At 37.6% G+C, this 24,076-nt stretch overlaps 2 protein-coding genes across 3 annotated transcripts in view; one reads left to right on the top strand and one right to left on the bottom strand.

The window, feature by feature from the left end:
• Positions 1-12,806: 12,806 nt before the first annotated feature.
• Positions 12,807-19,825, bottom strand: LOC149799656 (uncharacterized). The gene is made up of 7 exons (XM_089958245.1): positions 19,814-19,825; positions 19,068-19,250; positions 18,362-18,520; positions 16,799-16,925; positions 16,078-16,170; positions 14,276-14,316; positions 12,807-13,413 (listed from the first exon to the last, which is right to left on the bottom strand). Exons 1-7 carry the CDS (start codon positions 19,823-19,825, stop codon positions 12,976-12,978), a joined length of 1,053 nt encoding a protein of 350 aa, XP_089814371.1. The 3' UTR covers positions 12,807-12,975.
• A 1,225-nt stretch (positions 19,826-21,050) lies between these two features.
• The window catches only part of LOC149799657 (putative E3 ubiquitin-protein ligase ariadne-2), a 66,344-nt gene continuing 63,318 nt past the window's right edge, over positions 21,051-24,076 (top strand). Inside the window, exon 1 of one of the 2 annotated variants that reach the window (XM_089959003.1) lies at positions 21,051-21,462. The gene's annotated coding sequence lies outside the window, so the exon portion shown is untranslated. The remainder of the gene's footprint in view (positions 21,463-24,076) is intronic. The other variant, XM_089959004.1, reaches the window with a different exon arrangement.

Genomic DNA, 24,076 nt, shown 5'->3' on the forward strand with positions numbered 1-24,076 from the left:
GCATTTTACAATCAATCATATACCATAGCAGCGCTACTGGCAGCCACTTCTTTTCAGCCATGTGTCTACCGATCCAAATATAGCAACAGCGATGAAGTCCTGCCGCGAATTCAAATGATACTATGCGAGCGAATCCGGTTAAATCAAAATTAGGCAGTGGTCCATTAATAGCAACACGAGTCATTTCATGTCTGGGGTGTCCAAATCGTTTGAAATACTCAGCGGCGGATCCATACCCGAGAAAACTCGCTGAATAACAGGCAACCATATCAACCGAGATCATAGCGTCGCGGTTGTATTCAGTGTTCCATAGTCCACCGTGATAGTATTCCAAACAACTGGATTGTACATCTGGTAGAAATTCCTTGCGCGTTGGTCTCCACGCATTTTTCCTTGCTGCAACATGAGCTACAACCGATGGAATCGTAAAACAATTTGTTAGCAGTTGTTCATCATGCTCCTCAAATTCTATGGCGGTTTTTTTCATCCTGTTGTGAAATGCTTCAGTGCGATATAATTCACCGTTTGGTCTTACAAACTGATCAAAGTATCCGCATCGTTTTTAGCGCTGCGAAGTAACCACACTGATACAGGGTCGTTTTTACACAAGTAGGCAATAGCATCAAATAGTTTCCTCTCCGCGAGAAAACCATCCTTGGAGAATTCTTCGGGTATATACTTTACTGTTCTATCCCGTGGAAATATTGTGATCGCGGGCGTCCATGCGTGTTCGTTATGATCAATAATTTTGATTGGGGCTCCATTTGATTTGTACTTTGATTCGTATAATACTTCACCGGTTATCGTTGTAACGGTTATTGGAAATCTCAGCGATGTTTCTAATCTCGCTATGTCGCTGATGGTTGCTCCACGCTCTTTTACGGTTAGTTCCCACTGGTTGATTTTGCTACGTCGTAAATCAGTCAATTTGTTTCCTCGACATGCATTTGTAAAATGCTCTATTACTCGTTCTGCTACACAATTTATCCCCGTTGACTGTCTCATTGGTTTCAGTTTTCCGATATCAGGTTTCTTATTTAACGGGTATATTCCATAAACAACTGCTGTTTCAGGATACGCTCGTTCATAGTATGGTTTGTCAATTCCGGTTAACAACCCCGGCTTGGAGTCGCGGCTGACAATGACTGTTTTCTTGTCGCTGAGAACTGGTTCAAATTTATCACGTATGATCCAATCACCTGATTCCACCCGGACAATGAATTTTACTCTGAAGAAATACTTTTTACCATCAAGTTGTGATATTATCGTTGCTGCGCGGTTGTCGTTCATGGTAGCATCAACAACACCATCAATTCGAAATGTTGACCAACTATGAGATGCACCATCACGCTTGAATTCATCGATACAATCGCGTATTTTATTCAACAGGGTTCTATCGTTTATTAACGCTTTTGGTACGTCCTTGAGGACTCTATCGAGATTGAATTTAATATTTTTCCAGGACTTAATTGCTGCTAATCTCTTGAACTCATCCATATAAATAAAACAAGTATTTAAATAAAAGACTATAGTATAATGAATAAATGCAAATGGTTGATGATTGGGTCGACAACCCCGTGCAATAAATCATGTAGAGGTGAATTCTGCGGGTATCATTTACAAAGCGTTCGTAATGGTTCTCTTGGCCCCCTCCCGTGCTTGGTTTGCCGCGTTGGTGTAAGAGGAAAATCGCAGTTATGTATTAATTGTGGCGGAAAGCGATACAGGGAACTAAAACGCTATTATGACAAACGAATTAAAAACGCCGTCATTGACCCCACCGCTGACTCCGTCATCAAAACCCCCCAAGACTATGTTGAAAGATTTATAATTAAACCAAATAATAAATTAGACAAGTAGTATTATTATATAAATGGACCAAGAATTTCAGCCGCATCCCCTGCTCGTCAATTACGAGGCATCTCGCGACGGCATTGTTAGAAACCGCAGACTGAAGAAACCGGTTGGATGGAAAAACAATCACGGGTATTTAATGTTTACTGCTGGAGGGAAAAAATATCTCTGTCACAGAATCATCTATGAATGTTTCCACGGATTGATCAAAGATAGTCTCGTTATTGATCACATTGATTCTAATTATCAAAATAACAGACTGTGTAATCTGCAAGCTATCTCTCAGAGTGAAAATATTAAAAAAGGCCAGACTGGTAAATACTCAAAAGCAGCAAGGGGCGTCAAATCATTTGATACGTCAACGCACGAGGAAAAAATATTTCAGTCAATGAATGAGGCAGGAAAATATTTTGACATTTGTAGCGCCTCAGTACGATTTGTTGCAGAACGAGTATATCAAACAGCTTTCTCAAGTAAAAACGGACATAGAATTCGATTTTCATATCTGAAGGGGGATAACTCGTGAGGGTATGACGAAGTCACCATGATAGAGTTATGCTGTCACGTGATTGCAAATAGTCGTCTGTTTCAATGTAAATGAGTTACCTATGCGCGTTCACCTGGAACGCACCACGTGCTTATATTTTTTAAAAACTCGTTATTTGTTAGGTGCGTCCGTAGTCCGATGCAAACATGTTTGACTATGAAACTCGAGTCAACAATTTACGGGTTCGCGCCTCGCAGCGGGCAACTGCCTGGCGGGAAACGGTTAGATGTTTTTTTTTTCTATATAATTGGAGGGGAGGGGATAAAGCCCCCTTCGTTGAAGTTCAAAACGAACCAAAACGCAGCCCACACTATCATTCATAGTGTGCGCGGTTGGTTTTTTCCAACTACGCAACCATGATTGATTTTTATGGGTTGCGTTTTGGTTCGGTTGAGTGCAAACCACGCCCCCGTCATTGTTTGTACTGTCCATGTATGCCTGCAATCTGCCACAACACTCGAGTGGAAATTTACGGCATTGTACTGTCCATGTATGCCTGCAATCTGCCACAACACTCGAGTGGAGATTTACGGCATTGTACTGTCCATGTATGCCTGCAATCTGCCACAACACTCGAGTGGAGATTTACGGCATTGTACTGTCCATACAAAAAACGGGGTCAAAAATGACCCCCAATAATTTTATTAAAATTTTTGATATTAGAAATAAGATGTTTATAAGAATATGGATCCCCAAGACATCAATAATATATTAACTGAGATTTCAAAATTAAAAAATCAAGGAATTGTATTATCTGATAGGCTCAACAGCGAGGAAATATTATCCGATTATGAGGTTATAAACGAGCAATCGAAGCGGGGGCGTTTTACGCTAGCCCGCGAGTATTCTTTTATAAAACGATTACAACATACAATTAATGAGAACCTGTATGGTAATGACGTAAGCGTATTCATTGGGTTATTCACTGCCGTTGAAACAATACGAAAAAAACTCGGGCAGCTTTATGAAAAACGCCGCGAGATCTCTAGTAAGATTAAAAACATTAGGAGGATCATAGACGAAACCCCTGTGGGGAGCCTCAGCTTGAAGTTACCTGTGCCCACGTCGCGTGACGAAGTCGGCATACCAATGTAACATTATATATATGTGATGTACACAATGACACAACTTTTGCTTTGATATATTTCTGCCACCATGGAAAGACCCGGCGGAAAATTTTATTTGAAATTGCGGATCAATTTACAATAATGGTAGGTGAATCACTTACTACTCGGCTAGCCAGAGAGCGGCTAGCAGCGCTTAGAACGTTTATACCGTTACGAGACAGAGTGAGAGAGAAACTTCAAACGCGGCAACAAATGCAAACTGATTTTGCTGTTGGAAGTAAACAGTTATTTGCCCCGGTAACTAAAGCGACTAAGGATGTTACGGCGGCAACTGTACCCGTTCTTGGTGCGCTTGAAAAGATAGCGGCAGAGACAAAACAAACAAAAAGGTCTTTAGAAACACTCCCTGCAAAAATAGTGGCTGCTACAACACGGAGGCCACCACCACTCGCTATAACCGAACCACAAGAACCTTATGTTACAATGGCCGACGAGGAAGAACTAGGCGCCACCGCAAGAGAACCAGAAGAAGAAATACCGGAAGAAATACCGGAAGAAGCATCGGAAGAAATACAGAAAGAGGGGAATATACCCCGTAATGTGCTTAGAAAGTCCGCAATAGATCAAATCAGGGCCTTCAGCGATGAAGAATTAATTGATTTTGCCGATACAAATTTTACTAAGGGCATACGAGATAAAAAGCATATCAATAGCGGTTACGAGAAAAATATAAAGACGTTAAAGGATTGGACAAGAATGGTGTATTTAGCGAGTAAACATAGAGACGCATTACCACATAGTGGTGATCCCAATTACGACGCATTCCACAAGAAAGTTGAAAGCAGAAGACCAAAAAAAGGAAAAGGATACTCTGTTGGTAAAGAATCCTACGGCGTTACCTGTCCTGGTAGTGTTCTCAGTGATATATCACGGCTAGAGGTACTAATTGGAGGAAAACGAGCCGGAAATAACTCTCCGGAAATAATCAATGAGGCCGCTGATATTTGCAAGCGGTTATTTGCAGGCGGTATCATGGACATTAATGCATATCGAACGCTCATAGACGAACTCGTGGATGATTAAAAAAATTATAAAATTATAAAATTATAAAATTATCGTTTTTGTTAATTTTTGACCGTTTTTTGACTGTTTTTGGCCATTTTTTTGCCATTTTTTGACTGTTTTTTGCCATTTTTTGCCATTTTTTGACTGTTTTTTGCCATTTTTTGAGGGCAAAAACCCAAGGAAATCATTTAGAGAAAATCGATGTTTTTCTGAAAAATCGAGAAAAAAACGACTATAGGCAACAAAAAACGACCAAAAATGACTAAAAATCAAGAAAAAACCAGAAAAAACCGGATTTTTATCGAGGGCAAAAACCCAAGGAAATTTTATCAAAATTTATTCCGGTTTTTGATTCGGTGGGGGGGGGGGGTGATCAATCACTGGTGATCACAATCACTAATTGGAAAACTGGTGTTTTTATAATAAGGATGATCATACACTACAACCACGATAAACCAGTACTCGTCTACGTGGTAAACTCGCGATTGCCTGTTTACCGCGCGTACTATGGAGATGGTCTTGGTAGCACCATTGCGGGGTTATTTACAAGAATGGCTCCAAAAGTAGCGCCGTTAGCCAAACAATTAGGAATGAAGGCTATTGATGTTATTCGTGATAGGGGTATTAGTGCTATTGGAGATGTTGCCGGAAAGGCGCTTTCAGCCGCGCGGGACAAACTAATGTCGTTGGTGAAATCCAGGAGATTTTCAAAACGAAAACAGATGCCATCAACGACAGTAATGCCTGCAAATGTCAGTAAATTAATAAATAACGCCGTGGAAGAAAAACTAGAGTCATTGGCGGCGACGACTTCGCCAATGGCGACTTCGCCATCCACCGATGCGTCAACCAACGCGATCATTAACGCGATAGCGGGAAGTGGTCTACGACGAAAACGACGTTGATGGATTTCAATTGAAAACACCGACATGAATAATAATAAAATGTTTGCGCGAACCGCTGATCCCGCGTTTGATATGGATGCCCCAGTGCGCAGGGATGATTCTGTCCGTGATTATCAATATTATTCTTATTATGCAGCGCAACCTGACCTACGATCGCGAATTGAACTTCAAGTCCAAGATACCAGTAAATATTTTTTGCCGTGTGAAGCGTTTATCGAAATTGAGGGAGAACTCGTGACAAATGCCGCCGATAATGCACCATACGCAGATGACGATCGTGTTCGAGTTGGCTTCGTTAACAACGGTATCATGGCGTTATTTGAGAGCGCCAGATATCTTATTGACGGGCGAGAAATTGAATCGATAGAACGCGAGGTTGATGTTGCAACAACGATAATTGGGTTAGCGAGATACTCGGATGATTATACAAGATCGGCGGGCCCATCTATGATGTTCGCAAAGGACTCCACCGATAACGCTGATCATCTTCAGTACGTTAACGTGCTGGCGGAAAGAGATACCGCAGTTGACCCACAGGCTGAAGCAAATAACCCAGACCGCAGAGCAAGACCAGGCGCTAATTTCAATATTATAAAAAGCACCAACAATGATTTCAATCTAGGATTCGCAGCACGAGTAATGATGTTGAAAAGACCACGCCGACAGTTTTCATGCGCGATTCCACTCCATCACATATTTGGGTTTTGCAGAAATGTCAGAAAAGTTATCTATGGGGCTAAGCATACAATCGCGCTAACGCGAAGGGGCGATGATAACAATGCAATATGGCGTGCTGCTGGCGTCGCTGCCGGTAAGGTTGTTTTAACTAAAATGGCATTGTGGATGCCGGTGTTGACTCCATCAGTTACCACGGAAGCACGATTGTTATCATTTATGGAACAGGGAGGAAAATCGTTGTTGAGTTGGCTAGCGGTAACAACTGATGCTAAAGAGGATAACGTCGCCGATACGTTTACATGGCACTTGGCATCAAAACAGGGTGTTTCAGCCCCGCGTCATATATTCATAGCGCTACAGAATAGGGAACGATTGGGTAATCAAGAACGCAGCCATATGATATTTGATCAATTAGGAGTCAGGGATGTTTCGCTGAGAATAAACGGACAACAGGAACCATCCGAGGATATACAGCTTAATTACGGTGACAACCATATCGCACGTGTGTATCATCGATTGCTGTCATATATGGGTCGTGATCAAAACGTCGACACTGGTTTGCAAATATCACAACTTGACTTTAAAAACCTGTATCCGATTTATTACTTTTCGTTGGAACATCTTGATTTAACGAGACAATCCGTCGTTGATATACACTTCCGAGCTCGTATAGTCCCGGCTGGTGCCAATTACAGAGCGGTTGCTGTCATTCTCAGCGATAAATCAATGCTGCTAGAAGGCGTTGGTGGACGAATGAGAATCGTTGATGCACCAGTGGAAAACATGTAATTGAAAACACAAACGCGTTTACAATAAAATGTCGTATAGTGTTGTCGGCGTTACACTAACTGATGGTCAAGTCAAGAAATTACGATCAAAGTCGGCTAAACAATGCGGAACCACAATAACGCTGAAGCCGTCACAGATGGCGGGTGGTAATCATAAGATATCGTTGACGGCGCGTCAAATAAAACATTTCAATGATGCGATGAAGAATAAAAAGGGTGTTCAAATAGATTTTTCAGCCGCAGCGATTAAAAACATGGAAAAGACCGGTGGGATATTTCCGCTGTTAGCTGCGATTCCAGCGTTGATTGCCGCGGCGGCCCCAGCAGTGGCGAAGGCGGCGGCGTTGGGGGCCGTTGGTACCGCGGCGGGGATGGCATTGAAGAAGGCAACCGGGAAAGGCTACAAAAAAAAAAAACGACCCGTGGCCGGAAAGGGTCTAAGACTACCGGGAACCCCGTATTCATGGTACTCGGGAAAAGGGTCTAAGACTACCGGGAACCGTTTATTAACTCAAGAGTCTATGACTCCAATGTCTAATTTTGATTTAATAGACGCCGCAAACGCGCTAGCGATAAAAAACTTCAGAGGTGTTTTTATGAGGGATCAATTACCGGCGGCACCAAGGAATATTGAAACCGGCATAATTAACCTCGATGGGTCCTCCGGAGCGGGAACTCATTGGGTTGCATACGCGATTGATCCGCGTGCGATCGTCTATTTTGATTCATACGGGTTAGCCCCGCCAAACGAGTTCATGCGGTATATCCGGGCGTGTTCAGCCCGGGTTTTTTATTCCACGCTGCCAACACAGCAGTTAAGTGACCCACCGATATGTGGCCGTGAGGTATTGAACGTACTCGCGGCGATTTCATCAGCGCGGAAACCACCTCATGTGGTTGTAAACGAATACACTAGTGGGGTCGTAGAGGCCCGGCGGGTTAATTAAAAACACCGTTTTTTTTTACAATAACGATGATTGATATTTGGGGACGACCTATTTCGGCGCTGAAAGAATCCACGGAAACGGCCGCCGCCGACATAAAAAAACTAATCGAGGATGAAATCGCTGATACGTTGAATCTAACAAGTGTTGACCCGGGCGAAATAGTTGTATTTCAAAACCGCCAGGGTAAATTGAAATCCGGTAATGTGTCGCTGAATGACGTTTTAATACGACAGCGTGATGCCGCCGAGAACACTATCGCGTTGTATACCGGCGACGGACGACTCAAACCGGGTGAACATATATCGGCGGTAAGATTAGCCCAGAGCGGTTTTATAAAGTTGGATAGATCGGTGGCCGAACTCGACGCGCAGGTGAAAAAATCTGCCACCGAGGTGAAAAAATCTGTCACCGAGGTGAAAAAATCTGTCACCGATATACAACTCACTACTGCTAGTTTTTTTGGGACCCCGACGGTGACCGAACCGAATCTTGCAACAATAGGGGGTGCTATTTTGGATTTTGCAACGCTGTCGGGCCAATTTATCTCGTTACGAAAAAATGTTAACAGGATCGATGACAACTTTGATAAATTCCTTGGTAAAAAAAATGCCACACCGGATGAAATCACAATAACTATAAATGATATCACTGCGTATGGACAGGAAATAGAAACAATCAAAACTGATGTTGCAACGAACAAAAGGAGTGTAGACGCGCATGAACGGGAAATAGAAATAATCGGCGCTAATGTTGCAACGATCATAAATAATGTAGACTCGCATGGACGGAAAATAGAAACAATCAAAACTGATGTTACAACGATCATAAATAATATGGACGCGCATACACAGGAAATAGGAACAATCAGAGCTGATGTTGAAGCGAACAAAAAGGGTGTGGACGCGCATACACAGGAAATAGGAACAATCAAAACCGATATTGAAGCGAACAAAAAAAATGTAGACGCGTATTGGCGGGGAATAGGATTAATCAAAACTGATGTTGCAGCGAACAAAAAAAGGTATAGACGTGCATACATATGAAATAGGAACAATCAAACTTGATGTTGCAGCGAACAAAAAAAGTATGACCGAGAATACACGGGAAATAGAAACAATCAAAACTAATGTTGCAGCGAACAAGAATAATATAGACGCGCATACAGGGGAAATAGTAACGCTCAAAAATAATGTTGCAGCGAACAAAGGGAATATAGACGGGTATGGAGGGGAAATAAGAGCAATCAAAACTAATATTGAAGCAAACAGAAGGAATATGGACGCGTATGGAGGGGAAATAAAAACAATCAAAACTGATGTTGAAGCGATTAAGGACAGACTACCTAGAATGACAGAGCAACTCGAAAAAATGAAAACACCTCATGGGATCATCGGCAGTGGCGTATACACGGTTCAATACGGATCATTCGATTGGACTCCTACGCGTAATGCAATAGATGTCACCGCAGTTGTTAAGGGCATTTATCGATTGACATTGATTTCGGCGATGCAGTTCAGTATATCATCGCCGAGTTCATCCGGGTTTAACAATACAATATCAACAATCATTGACAAGGATACAATCGAACGGTTTATAATTGAAGCCGTTGATAGCAGTCTATTTAGGGCAAACATCACATGGTATGCGGAATTTGTAGTGGATCTAAGCGAGTAATTGAAAACAATAGTTCTTTTAGAATAAAAATGACCACCAGGGTAATTGAATCAGAGGTATCACCAACGTCACATCAATATCGATTCGATACCGCAAAAGAATTCTCCGCGAATTTGAAAACGCTTTCCGAACAATACCGTGCAAAAATAAAAAAATACCGCCGAAAAATAACCGCCATCGACGCGGTCGTGTACTCGGTGTCAGGTATAGTAGCCGGTACCGGTGTTATTTTATCCACGGTGACCACGATAGCCCCGATCGCTGTTCCAATCGCTATCTCCGCGATGACAACAATTGCTGGAGTCGCCAACGCAATCACTAGGAAGATATCATCGTGTTTTCAGAAAAAACTCAACGAGTATACAGTAAAACATCAAATAGTATCCGACGCGTACTCGAAATTATCCGGGTTGATCTCGTTGTCGATTGATAATTTGTTCGTATCCGATGTTGAATTCTCCATGATGGTCCAGTTGTATAGCTCCGCGATGTCAAAAATTGAGGATTTTCAACTGGAAGCCGGAACCACTTCAATGGGCTCTGGTTATTAATATTAAACACTAAAAACAACGAATAATAATAATGTCGCTGAACCCCGAAGGGTTTCACTTGCTTCAACGGATCGCGGAGAACACCACTCCGGTACAAACAAGTATGATATCGATAACGTCGACGAAACCCGAATTCAGTGTGAACTTTCCATCACCGGTTCCAGTGAAGGAAATAGCGCTGGCAAAATTGCGAGTATATCACAGTTGGCCTAATATCCGAGCGGACGCATTTAACGGACAACAACCTAATAACTCGCTGGTTTTTGCACGGACAAATAAACCCGATGGGGCCCCAGACTGGGAGGAGGTTACAATACCAACTGGGTCATACCAAATAGAACAAATCAATAAAGAATTTCAATGCAGGATAAAACCGATCACAGGAAAGGAATCAAAAATCGCTATTACGGTTCATGAACCGACGTTATCGTCCACGATTGAAATAAGCACACCGGGGTATATGGTTGATATTTATAACAGTTCAATAAGAACCATACTAGGATGGCCTGAGAATCCACCTCATGGAATCGCCGCAGACTTGCACACGAATGCGCAATCGTATCATGAGATTGATCCCAGTTATCGAGATAGTTTGTCGACTATAAAAAACGCATTATTACCCAGTATATTTGTATTTCAAAACAGAGATATCATACAATGGTATTTTCAGTATAGGAAAACTCCTGAATTGCTCGCCACATTCGTAATTAGTTTAAGTGATATTAATAGGTTTTTTATCGAGATTAATCATTATTACCAATTACAACTAGAACAGCTACGGAAAACAAAAGCACGAAAACACGTTGAGGTGTTAAATCAACTTATATCAGACATGGAATATATCAATGAACGAATCCTTGAAGTAACATACGCTAACAGCAATGATAATAAACAACAATTCCTAACCGAGTATAATATCGCAGAAGCCGATTTACCCGATTTCAGGTTTCCAGGATACAACGCGCCAGAACTAAGAAAGTCTCTTAATGATTTTCTCAGTTCATCAACTCATATCCTCAGACACGATAACGGAGATGATGGTAGGCATATTGCTCCATACAACGTAAATATCGCATCGGTGATAGCAATTAATCTAGTGTGTGATGCTATCGAAGGGAGTTACCAGGTGGATACCAAGCAATCAAATCAAGCTCAAAAGGGGTATATCCTTTATTCATTTTCACCAACAGCCCCTCCAGGATTTTTAATCGTTGAGAGTCCGATTAATCCGGTCTATATGAGATGCCATAATCGGTTTTTAACGAGAATTAATTTTAGACTTACCGATCAGTCAAATAACCTAATTGATCTACAGGAGGAGGAGTTAGTGATCACTCTGTTTGTAAGATCATAAAGATCTTTATTGTAAATAACTCCTTAGCAGCAGAGGGGGCGATGACATCGACGCGGTCGTCGATGTGCTTACCGGACGCTGACGACGCTGGGGATCGGCGCGCAGAAGGTGTTAATTAAACCAAATGACGATTGGACGATCCCCCAACGACGACGTCGTTTTTTTTTTTACCAGGCGCTGACGACACTAGATCGTTGAGTTGCAGAAAGTATTAATTAAGCCAAATAACGATTGGACAAAATGTCAGATTCGCCCCCTCTGCTGCTTTAGTACAGTAACAATATTTAAACAAATTTGTTAATAAAATCTTCCAAAAAAGGATGACCTCTAGAAATTTTATAAAATATACCACAGTTCAATTTATGCCCTCTTCTTTAACTACAATATAGAAAACAAAGCAATTGTAATTTAAATTAAATTAAAAATTCAAACGTGTTTCCTAGTCATTTCTTTGTTTATACCCTTATTTAAACATAGTCATCTTCAATTGTTTTATCCATCATTTTATCCAAATCATTGCTGCAAGACAAATGGTATCATTCAAAACCCAGATGCTGCAATAAAAGGACGCATCAATATGATTTTCATATTATATAACATGTATTAATACCGTCTGCACCGGCGACCAAGGGGGTATATAAACCTCTCGCTGACAAAATAAAGTGATTAGTTGAAGAAATGTATCAACCATATCAGCAGATAGGGTGGGTGGGGGTAGGCACCACATTCTTTCAGTTTTCACTTTATAACAATATTTTATCGTAAGTTAAGGCAATATTCTGCATGATATCTGACAGATTCCACAAACCACAGAGAGCCGAATCAATCTCTACCCTAGAACCAAAAGTATATACTTTCTGGACCCTAGCACCAGACGTATATGCATCATATAACCTAGCACCAGACATATATACTTCCTAGACCCTATCACCAGTCATATATACTTCATAGATCAAAGCACCAGTCATATATACTTCATAGACCCTAGCACCAGACGTATATGCATCCTAGAACCTAGCACTAGACATATATACTTCAAAGATCATAGCACCAGATGAATATACTTCCTAGACCCTAGCACCTGACGTATATGCATCATACAACCTAGCACAAGATGTATTTACTTCCTAGACCTTATCACCAGTCATATATACTTCCTAGACCCTATCACCAGTCATATATACTTCATAGACCCTAGTACCAAACGTATATGCATCCTAGAACCTAGCACCAGACATACATACTTCATAGATGATAGCACCAGACATATACTTCCTAGACCCTAGCACCAGATGAACATAATTCCTAGACCCTAGCACCAGACGTATAAGCATCCAAGACCCTAGCACCAGATGAATATACTTCATAGACCCTAGCACCTGACGTATAAGCGTCCAAGACCCTAGCACTAGACATGTACACTTAATAGACCCTAACACCAGACGTATATTCATCAAAGAGCCTAGCACCAGACATATATACTTCCTAGACCCTAGCACCAGATAAACATGCATCCTCGAACCTAGCACCAGATGAACATACTTCCTAGACCCTAGCACCAGACATATATACTTCCTCATTATGGAGTTGACCACTGCATTTAGGGCAATGTAAATCTAATGGTATGGCTTGAAGGATACCAGCAGCTGCAGGAAATAAATTCTTTGGATTTTGCCATAGTTTTGTTTTCATGTTTTCATCTGGGTTAAATGGAATTTTCTTACTAGATACTACTTTTAGCATGTACTGGCTGTACTCTGGTTTATACGCCAACAATTCAAGTATACGATCCACACTATCTGGCATGTCTTTGTCCAAACTGTCGGTAATAAGGTTCTCCACCCTGTGCACATGTAGACATATTTTTTTACACTGAAGGCAGAACAGTGACTTGTTTCTAACTGTTATTACAGCATAACCATGTAACGGTACATGAACTGCAAAACAGTTTGGAGCAAAAAAAATCTCTTGTATAGCTGCACACTGTAAATATATGATTAAATAAGTAATAGATATATTTGAATTTGAGCTGAAAAACTGCAGCAAAACAGAGACATGTAAAAGACATTTACTGTTCATTGATTATTTGGAAATACTACATCAGATAGCATGTGCTCAATATGGAATTCAAAATGAAATAATACAATATGTGATGATGTTGAGTTCACACTGAGTCATTGATAATTTGTCAAGTAGTATGATTATAATGTCAAAGAAATCATTTTATATCATTGTTTCTTAATAATGACAATAATTTATTCATTCATTACATGCCTACTGTTATTCATGCTAATACAACATAATAAATTGAAAATATGTAACGTGTAATAATCTCAAGGCATACAAATGAAATGTCATGCAATGGAAAGCATAATGACCAAGGTATCATTCAAATAGATGCCACCAAACTATTTTGTATTCAGGTTAAATTATATCATTAACAATATGTAAAGATTTAAGTCAAAACAGATTATTTGTTTTTCATAATGGTCTTTGGAATATGAATAACTGTTACCAATGTTATAGTAAATAAAGCATGAAACTCTCTTAATTGGTGTGTAAAATGTAAAATTGAGTCTTAAGCTCAAATGATGCACCATGTCATGAAAATAGCAAATGGTGAAGTTTCAGTTAATGCTGCAGCATGTAAGTACCTGCAGCAAAATACCTTATGAAACTGTGACAATGGAACACAAGCATAATGATTTAAAACCTAGTCAGGAAACAAATAATATGACAGGTCAAAGAAACATGTACCAAAAATAGTATATAAAATGACTGCAGACACATATGAAATAATGACACAAATTATAATTAGCAATTTAATTGAATGTAGAATACTTACATCAGATTCCCTGAAGGATTGCTCAAAGTAAGCATGGTCATCTGAAAGCATATATAGAGAATGTTACAAAAGTATAAGTGTCAAATAAGAAGTTATCAAATGATTTGAAAAGTTTCAATCTTTTGTGAGTATAAGCAAGCTAGAGATTGAAACTGTTCAATAATATTCATAAATTTCAACTGAAACAAAAAAAAACATAAGGGTTTATGTTATAATAGTCTGTAATTACTGAATTTTCCATGCAGAATAATTGTGATAATTCACTGGAGCCAACTGCAATTATTTCACTGCCAAGTCGATAAAAAGATAAACTCAAAATTCAAAGTTGTTCTTAGATACATACATGGCCAAGTGGTATTGATGGATGCCTTATGTCCACATACAAAGTTAAAATCCAACACCATAACTGCTTATATTTTCTGTGCCAATAGTCACAAACCACAGCCAAACATAAACAAGAAACCATGCACATCATGTAATATCCAGTAAAAAGCCTTTGTACCATAATAAACCTTGCTAGTCAATATGTTTGATTAAAAATGAAAAAGAAACTTTGCTTGCTATGAGTGAATAAGTTATATTTCATCTCATGGGCGAAAAATTTAAGTAAAATATATAGATTATTCAAAATTTCAAGCTAATTTCTTCTACACATTTGTGACATGATGAAAAATCAGTTTCGTAAAACGACTGATGTAATACACAAAAGCCAGACATTGCATCTGTGCTGTACATAATATTGTGATGTCATCTGTGACATCATGGGGTGTTATGAGACATATTGCAGATACAAAGATTAGGACATAATACTAAATAATATGATACTCATGTAATAATTAAATAGACTGTAAAACATAGCTGTAAAATGAGTACTAAATGACAATGGCTAGGATATACTCAAAGAGCTTCTTTCAGAAACATGCCATGAAATGTTAGTTTTTCAACAGCATAATTTACAATAGTTCATTCAATGTTGATAACAAAGCAGGTAGCAAGACCAAGGGCTCAGAACTCTAAAAAAACAGCATCATAATTGGTTAGTATGTGACAAAACATAATGCACAATTGGTAAACTCAATTAACATATTTTGGACATTGATCTTTCTGATGACTGCAAAGAAGTTATTACAGCTTTCTCTCAATCTGTTAGAGTATAATATTTTAACACTGATGTAAAGAAGTTAATGAACAAAAATGAATAATGTTATAGATAGCATCCATTAATGAAAAAAGGGAAACATTTGTGACTACCTGTGAAAAGATTAACAAATTAAGTACTCTTGATCACTTTCATAGAATAAATGCATGAACATAAAATACACATGAGGAATATAATCTGAAGTATATTTATTTGCAGAAAAAGACAATATGAAACATAGTAATGAACCATGAATACAAGATATTAGACAAACAAGAAAATTATTTTACATTTATTAAGGCTGGTATAATAGTGAGGTAAAGAATAATAGACAACATATGCAGTTTTAATCTTTGTATATGGAACTTTCTTTGCTGTTTTCATTTTGTTATGGGGTTTAATCCCATTTTTTGGCACATGATAGGCTATGGCGGCCAGTATAACTGCTGAAGGAAGAACCTGGAGAACACATGGAAGATTCAACAACCACTGAGAAGCTACTTAGAAACTTTCTCATGTGCCTGTTGGCCAAGCCCGAGACTCAAACCCACACATAAAGAGGTGAGATGACGGTGATCCGTAACAGTGAGCGCTTTAGACCACTTTGCCACTCGGGGTTCCAGAACCTTCTTTACAGTTTCAGAAAAAGTTTACTATTAATTACCTTCTGTGCTTAAACTTGTATAAACTGGTAGTTCATTAAACACAGCTCTAAAAGCATTGATATGGATGCAGGGTGGATGCAAAGAATCTATATCTGATAGTAATAAATCTAATGGTTGGAAAAAAGTCCTAACACAACGCATGTAATGAATTTAAAGAATTGGACTTAATTCAATATCTTAACATGTTACAGCTCATGATAACAGAATGAGAATTCTTCATCTGTGTTTTTTTTTAACAAGTCATTATCCTTATATAAGCTTGACGTAATAAACAAAGCAAAAATATTGTACAATGCTAAAATCCTCAAAAGACTCAGTATTACCTAAGTATTAGATTTATTAACTAATTAATTTATGGTATGTTCATGAATAAAATTGTAAGAAATTGAATTTATGTATCTACTAGTACTGATAGTTTCTTTGTAGGCAGAACAAAATTAAATGTATTACATTATGTTAATAAATGCAACAATAATTACAAATGTTTAAAAGTATCTTATATCTTATATTTAATGAATTATATTGTGGTGATTCAAATAAGGTTTATTGTAACATTTAATTCCACATTGTTTACTTTAGTAAAAATCATTTTATCAGTACTGGATGAAAAAAAATATATATATATATATATATATATATATATATATATATATATATATATATATATATAAGAAAACTTTACTTATAAGAATATTCTGAGATATGAGGGAAGTTCTGCACCTTGTCTGGAATGACCACGATGTAAAAGGTTGCAAAAAGAAACCCGTCCCAAGTCACAGCTGCAGGTTAACAAAACTTCTTCATTACATGTATCTTGACAGATGTTGATCAATACTGGCAGAGACCTCTATGGATAAAGATTTAATAGTAATCATGGAAGCTCATAATAGCATAATTAATCTTTTCAATAATAGTACATACTTTTATGGACTTTATTTATATGTGTATTTAACTTGTAATCTACACAAGTTTCATACCAGATTTGCATTTGTTTTTTCGCATCATAAAAGATTGAGTCATTTAACCCATTCTTGTTGACAGGTGTCACTCTGTGTTGCCGTTTTGTGTTCAACACCATCTCTCTGTTCAAGATAGGACACACATGGCTGCCAGTACAACTGATGGAGGAAGAATTTAAGAAAACCCAGTAAGAACCACCAGCCAAGAGAAAGTAGTGTCATCTTTCTCACATAATCACACAGATTGAGCACAATACTCAAAACCACGCAGAGAGGTGACAAAATAGTGGTCTGTAAAGGTGAGCACTTAAGACCACTTGGTCACCTGGGGACCCTATCACAAATGCAGTACCAAACCTGACTAAATTCTAATTATTTAAAAAAACAATTGTTCAAATCTAATAAAACTATTTCAAAATTAAAAATAAAGAAGCTTTATCCAACAACAATGAACAATCTACATCATACAATAAACCTTGATAACTCATTCTGTAAACAGTAAATTGGGTAGAAATAACTTAAGTAACTTTTCTGCCAAATATTACAATGTACCTTCAAGTATATGTACATATAAATTTGTCACTGTGTAAATATCAACTGTTGCATTCCATAATCATGGTGGCAATTACAAGCATTATAAGAGCTTCATGAAATCATCAATTGGTGCAGAAAATGAACAAGTTATAAAATATGTCCTTCACTTGAAATCAGAATGAAAAATGAACCTATAAATGTACTTAAAACAACCTGAATACAGATCATCAGGTTGTCCCTTTTGAAAAAAATGTATGCAGGAAGCACATAGTGAGGCAGTTTGAGCATGATAGTTTCACACTGAAGGGCCAAATTGTTCTGTGGTTTGGCAAAAAAATGCAATCCACTGCATTATTGCTTATCTTCTCTAACAAAAATCCATGTATTTAAGTAAAGTTTAATGGCATTATATATGAGAATAAATCAGTGTATATAACATACATCTTGAATATTTGTTTTAAAAACAGGAAGGTCACTGCTACATGTCAATCACAGTCATATACACCAAAATTTCTGTTGAAATCAACCACCATTAAATACCTACCTATCACATGTTGCCATAATTTTTGCATTCCATAAATTGATTACTTAAGACAGATTTAATTGAAAACATTTTGTATTTCACCTTGTACATAAGCAATTTAATTATCAGTACAGCTGGGTACACTATAATAAGGTCCCTCTAATTTATTACATAATTTATTAACAGAGACAACACTGATAATAGTATTACAAAAGAACTATTTCTAGAACAATGAAATGCAACCAATATTCTAGGAGTAAAACCTACTTGTAGAGTCTTCTTACTATCATCCCATCCAGCCACTGCAAAAACCTTCATTCTCTCATCCAATTCTTGATAGGCATGCTCATGTTTCAATGTGTGCCTGTAAAGCCATCCTTCATCCTCATCATCTGGTGTAATAGGAATGTCTCCTAAGATAATGGTCTGGAAATGATTTGCAAGTGTTACATATAAATTTGATTAAACAAAGCATATGGCTCAAGCATGTAAAGGATAAAATGATGAATAAACAAATATTTGGAAACATAATTCTGTGTGTCCATTGGACAGGGATGCCTTACACTCACCTCTATTTTGAATATTTATAAAGAAAAGAAAATCATGTGAGACAAGGAAACAACATGTAACAAGTTCAGATGAACTTAACAATTAATGACTGCAACATTTCTGAGCAATTGTTGTTGTTTTTGTAGCTGTTTTAGGGTTTAATGCCATTTTTCAGCACAATATAGGCTATACATGGCAGCCAGTATAACTGGTGGAGGAAGAACTCTGGAAAACCCAGGGAAGAACCACCAACCCATGAGAAGCTACTGGCAGGCTTTCCCACGTACCCACTCTAGCCAAACCTTGGACTCAAACCCACGCAGACTGAGGTGAGACGGCAGTGATCTGTATTGGTGAGCGCTTTAGACCACTCGGGGCCCCCTTCTGAGCAATTAAACAATAGATGAGATATATATATATATACCTGTGACGGTTCCAATATGGCTGATATTTCTGAACTGTTTGTTCTAGTTGCATGTGGAGATATTGTCTCCCTCTTAACATGACGTCTCCTCCTCAATGGAATTTTATCAAGGTCGTATGGTACGGTGCCGTCAAGAGAGATAGGATCTCTGTACCACTCTGTTCTACATTTGTATTGTACAGGCTAAAAATGAAACAAATTTATAATGCATATTATCTGTCAAAACAGAATCTTCATAGAGGTACTCAGCTTTTATTAACTGAAAGTCACATTTGTATTTGTTCATTAAGTTGTATAGTTTATGTGCCATTCAAAATTTAATCTTATGCTGCGATCTCAGACTATTTTTCACTAAAAGAATAAAATACTGTATGGCTAAAGACCAGAAATGAAAATAGAAAGTTCACACCGGCATAATGATCACCCACCTTAACGATAATCATTTCATTTTCAGCCAGTGTCTGATTTGCCTTATCCAGCAAAATAAATTTCAACAATGTTGACATAAAGACATATTCTACAGTAATTACTTAATGACCAAAAATGTAACCATAACTATAGGAAAGTTTTGGAAAAGGGAAAACATTATTGCTGATCAGTGCATTATATTTTGTTTTCAATTATTTAAAAAAAATTATACATAGAAAAACCATGTTATAAATATATGAATGTATCATCACCAACTAATTTACAAATTGTTTTCAGCACCCTACAGCTCTTTTAGTGAGGGATTTTACCCAGCCTACCTGACAATCCATTCTTTAATGAATTCTTTACTGAAAGTCTCTCTCAAAACAAAAAAACTCTACTGCAATCCTATGTTCTAGTATGTCAAGAACATGACACCCATACATATACTAACCTATTTTTAAAATAAATCCCATGCAACAACTTTTGAACAATAAAATATGTTACAAGTTGTTATAAATAGAATGTTCATGGAACTGACAAAATGATCAGGGTTGTAAAAATGCAGCAAAAATCATTACTTTTTCTCAAAGGATGAATTTTAATGGCATGAATTTATAATGAGACACTAGACAGACTTGGCCTATATACTAATTAAAATTGAACATGAAGTATTAAAACAAACTTACCTTGGAACACTAGTCTGCACTAGTAGACATTTTCAGGAATCTGACAAAGCAAAAATATGAAATATTCACATAATAGTTGTCCAATTCTACTTAATTTTGTCATTTCAGTTGAGTTTGCGTACCTAATATAAATTTTAACACAAAATGAATGAAGTTAGTAAAGAAATTTTAAATAATCAGATGCTCTCAAAAATTCAATTTATTCAGCTGTTCATATATTTCTTTTTGAGAGAGAAAATGGTCTGTATAAGGGCACATAGACCACATCGTACAATCGGAAAGGCCTTGTGTTAGAATGTTTGATATCAATTATGATGAAATGGTGCAAAAATCTGAGAAGTTGTACATTATATTTTATGTGGATTAGCATCACATTTGTAAAACGTTTTTTTTTTATATAGCAAAATTTATACTGGGCATGTATGTGTTCAAGACTGATTATTTCGGTAACGTGTAAATTTTTAGAATTTGGTTCTACATGCATTTAAATTTAAGTTATTCGCTTCAGTGGAACCTAAATACATCTATATTCCTTTCAAAGATCAATATTTACATGCGCCAAGTACACGGGTCAAAATATATACTAAAGTATATTTTTGGACGGTATCAACCTGAAGGTGTGATACAATACAATCCGGATTGAATGTCGTACGCTGTAATGTCACAATCTGTACCTGTGATAAAACAAATTCCTACTACCCTATTTTGTGATGATTAAATAAGACCCGTTGTTTTGTGTGGCCTATTTCGGTCACAATTGTAACAGACGACAGCGATATATAAGTTTAATCTGTCAGTTTCTTGATGACAGTTAAGGTGCAGACCAGTAAATAATCTGGACTGGCAAGACTTTAGTTGAAACAATTATCGTCGTTATTTTACCTCTTACTTTTCTATATATTTTTTTCCTCAGCGTCTTGTGATTCAGCGGCTTTGCCAGTCAACAACATCCTGCGAACGAGCCAATGAGAATCCGGTGCTTTGGCCGGTGCTTGTATTGGGATTTGTTTAATAATATACCTCAGGATAAACATAATGAGATGAACATTTTATGACAACATTAATTGAAATATAATGTTACGTTTATTCAGTATTCAGTATCCGTTATGGTATATTACTATATTATATTCTTAAATAATTTAGAAAATGTTATTCTCTCTTCATTACTTGTGTCGTAAATGGAGGGGCTGTTTTAACGTCACTTCCGGTGTTACATGACCTGTCTTTGTTGTTCTCCGTAAGTGAATTGATCTGTGTGGTTGGAAGAAGCCTATTTCAGTTTTATTTATTCAGCTTCGGTAACTTTATTTACGTGATCTTTATTTGTGAGAAAGCCTTTTTCTTTTTTAATATAACATTTTTTAAAGGCTTTTCTGATGTAAGTTTTGGACCTAATTCGTTCTTGCCTGAACAGGGGGCTCGTGTAGTTGCTTACATTTACATACTCGTGTACTATACATATACATTCCTAAACAATTATATCGACATCACTTATGTCGAAAAACTACTTATGTCGACGAAGTGCACATTCCCGGGCCCATTGTCAATTGTGCTATCAAATTTATCTTGTATCGAAGTAGAGAAAAAAAAAAAAAATGACGTGCGTGTCGACAGAAGTCCTGTCGTAGGTCACACCTTGAACTGATGTTTTATTTTTTTATAAAAAAATTGTTTATATTGACAAGCTGCCATTTCCGACCCATATTTTGTTCTACAATTATTCGATGTTGTTGCCATACTTTGCTGATGCTGTCACATTAACAAACGGGTGTTTATTTGGTCGTCAGTGCTCAAAATAATCCGATAGCCCAGCACCTGTGTCCCATCTAATTTGAGCTCATGCGCTTCCTGTATTCCAGGTGAGTTGTGTTTCGGGCTTGGCCCAACAAATAATTTACCTGAGAAAAGGTTGGTCCTGCTGATGAAATGCAAACTTTTATTTTCCAGATTGAAATACTATGGTATTTGCATACCCTCCTGTTTGTATCTCATACCAATTTTAAAAACGAAAACATCAAGAGTATAATACATTCATTGATTTATAATGTCTAACCTGATTGTCACAAGGAGGTCCCAGAACCGTAAAATTATTGGTGATTCAATGCAAAAGGAAGCTTATGATGTAAACAAGCAGTCAGACTGCTTGATTTCCATTTCCATTTTCTAGAATAGTCTGTTTCAGTAAAAGCTGCATGCCACTTAGGATTATACTTCTGTTGAAAGCTGTAAACCTTGTGTATTAAGTGAAGCATTTGAACTGTGAATGGGGAACAGATTACCTGGATTACCAATAGCTAATGCTCGCTTGACTTTACATACATTTGATTCTACTGGAGAGGGGATAAAATACCATTTTGGTTATTTATGTGCAGTACAGAAACCAGCCAGAACCAATCTAATGATACTGGAACTGTTCCAGGAGTTCTTGCAATGGGTGCAATGATGCATGACAGAGTAATGGAATTATTGCTTGCATGTATTTACAACAAGATACTAATTAATTGCTTTATTGTTATAATCAGGAGTTTATTCCAAATGTAGGATGTATTTTGAGGTATTATATGTCTTTAACTAAAAACTGGCCATCCATTGACACAAGTATAATATAAAAGGAAAGACCACCTAAAAATAATTTCAACAAGAATACTTCAATAAATATTTTGCATTTTTAAAAAAAATGGTCTTGTATAATTGCTGTTGCTTTGTTCAACCTCAAGATGTTTCAAGTTAAAGTTTAATGAATAGTAATTGACCCGTGTCTTGCTCATGTTTACACTAGTGTAATACAACATTGGTTAAACGTAAGTGGCACCTATGTGCAATATCAAAAGTATAATGAGAAACGGTATAAAGCAAGGCATGCTTCATATGCTAGTGAACATAAACATTGCTGGCTAGATGAATAAAGACAACATTGATAGAGCATTTAGACAATACCTGACCTCAGGACATTAAGGAGGGGCCCCGAGTGGCCGAGTGGTCTAAAGCGCTCTGTTATGGATCACTGCCATCTCACCTGTCTGCTTGGGTTTGAGTCTAGGATTCAGCCAATATTGTTATGTGAGAGAGCTTGCCATTAGCTTCTCGTGCGTCAGTGGTTCTTCCTGGGGTTTTTCCGGGTTCTTCCTCCACCATTAATACTGGCCTCCGTGCATAGCCTATCGTGTGCTGAAAAATGGCGTAAAACCCTACAACAATAACAACAACAACAGGACATTAAGGAAAATATTACTGTACATGAAATATATTGAGATTTGAATAAACATAAAAGTCAGTTTAATGATTTAGTTTTTTTGTTGTTTCATAATTGAAGTACAACAATTGCAATGATTTGTGACAAATAATAGTTAAAAAAACATTAGGACAATTTTGGGCATACGTTATTTGTAGTCAAGGGCTTAAGGAAGTTGAATCAAGCTTGTGATTTTTTTTGAAGTAACCAACCCTGAGTCTGTGCTCAGAAAAGTTTTTCATTTAGCACTGGTCCTTCAAAGTTTACCTTTCATGGCAACTTCAGTTACACATCCACCCTTTATCAGAGCAAGCTGGCTTCAGTCTTAAAAAAAATAAAAAAAAATTGCAAACTTCTTAAAAGGAATAAAGGCAGTGGAATCAGATTGATTGTCCCATTTTCCAAAGTGATTGGTGATTGGAACATGTTTATTATGCCATGAAAGTTTCCTCTTCTGCTGGAATAAAGTAACTTTATTTATGCCTATGATGGCCACCAACTGCATCAAAAAATGTAAATTAGATGAATATCACACTGAATTGTTTAGTGACACATGTTCATTGACTATGGAATACAAATCAAATGATTACTGTTTTTTGTTTATGTGATCTCTGGTGGGATGTGTCCAGTGCATGAATTTTCTAACATACTGAAATTGATGAGCAGCAGGGAGGGTAGGG

This window comes from Sinohyriopsis cumingii, chromosome 5 (genome assembly GCF_028554795.1).
Source record: "Sinohyriopsis cumingii isolate HCF-2022 chromosome 5, ASM2855479v2, whole genome shotgun sequence".
Taxonomy (NCBI): domain Eukaryota; kingdom Metazoa; phylum Mollusca; class Bivalvia; order Unionida; family Unionidae; genus Sinohyriopsis; species Sinohyriopsis cumingii.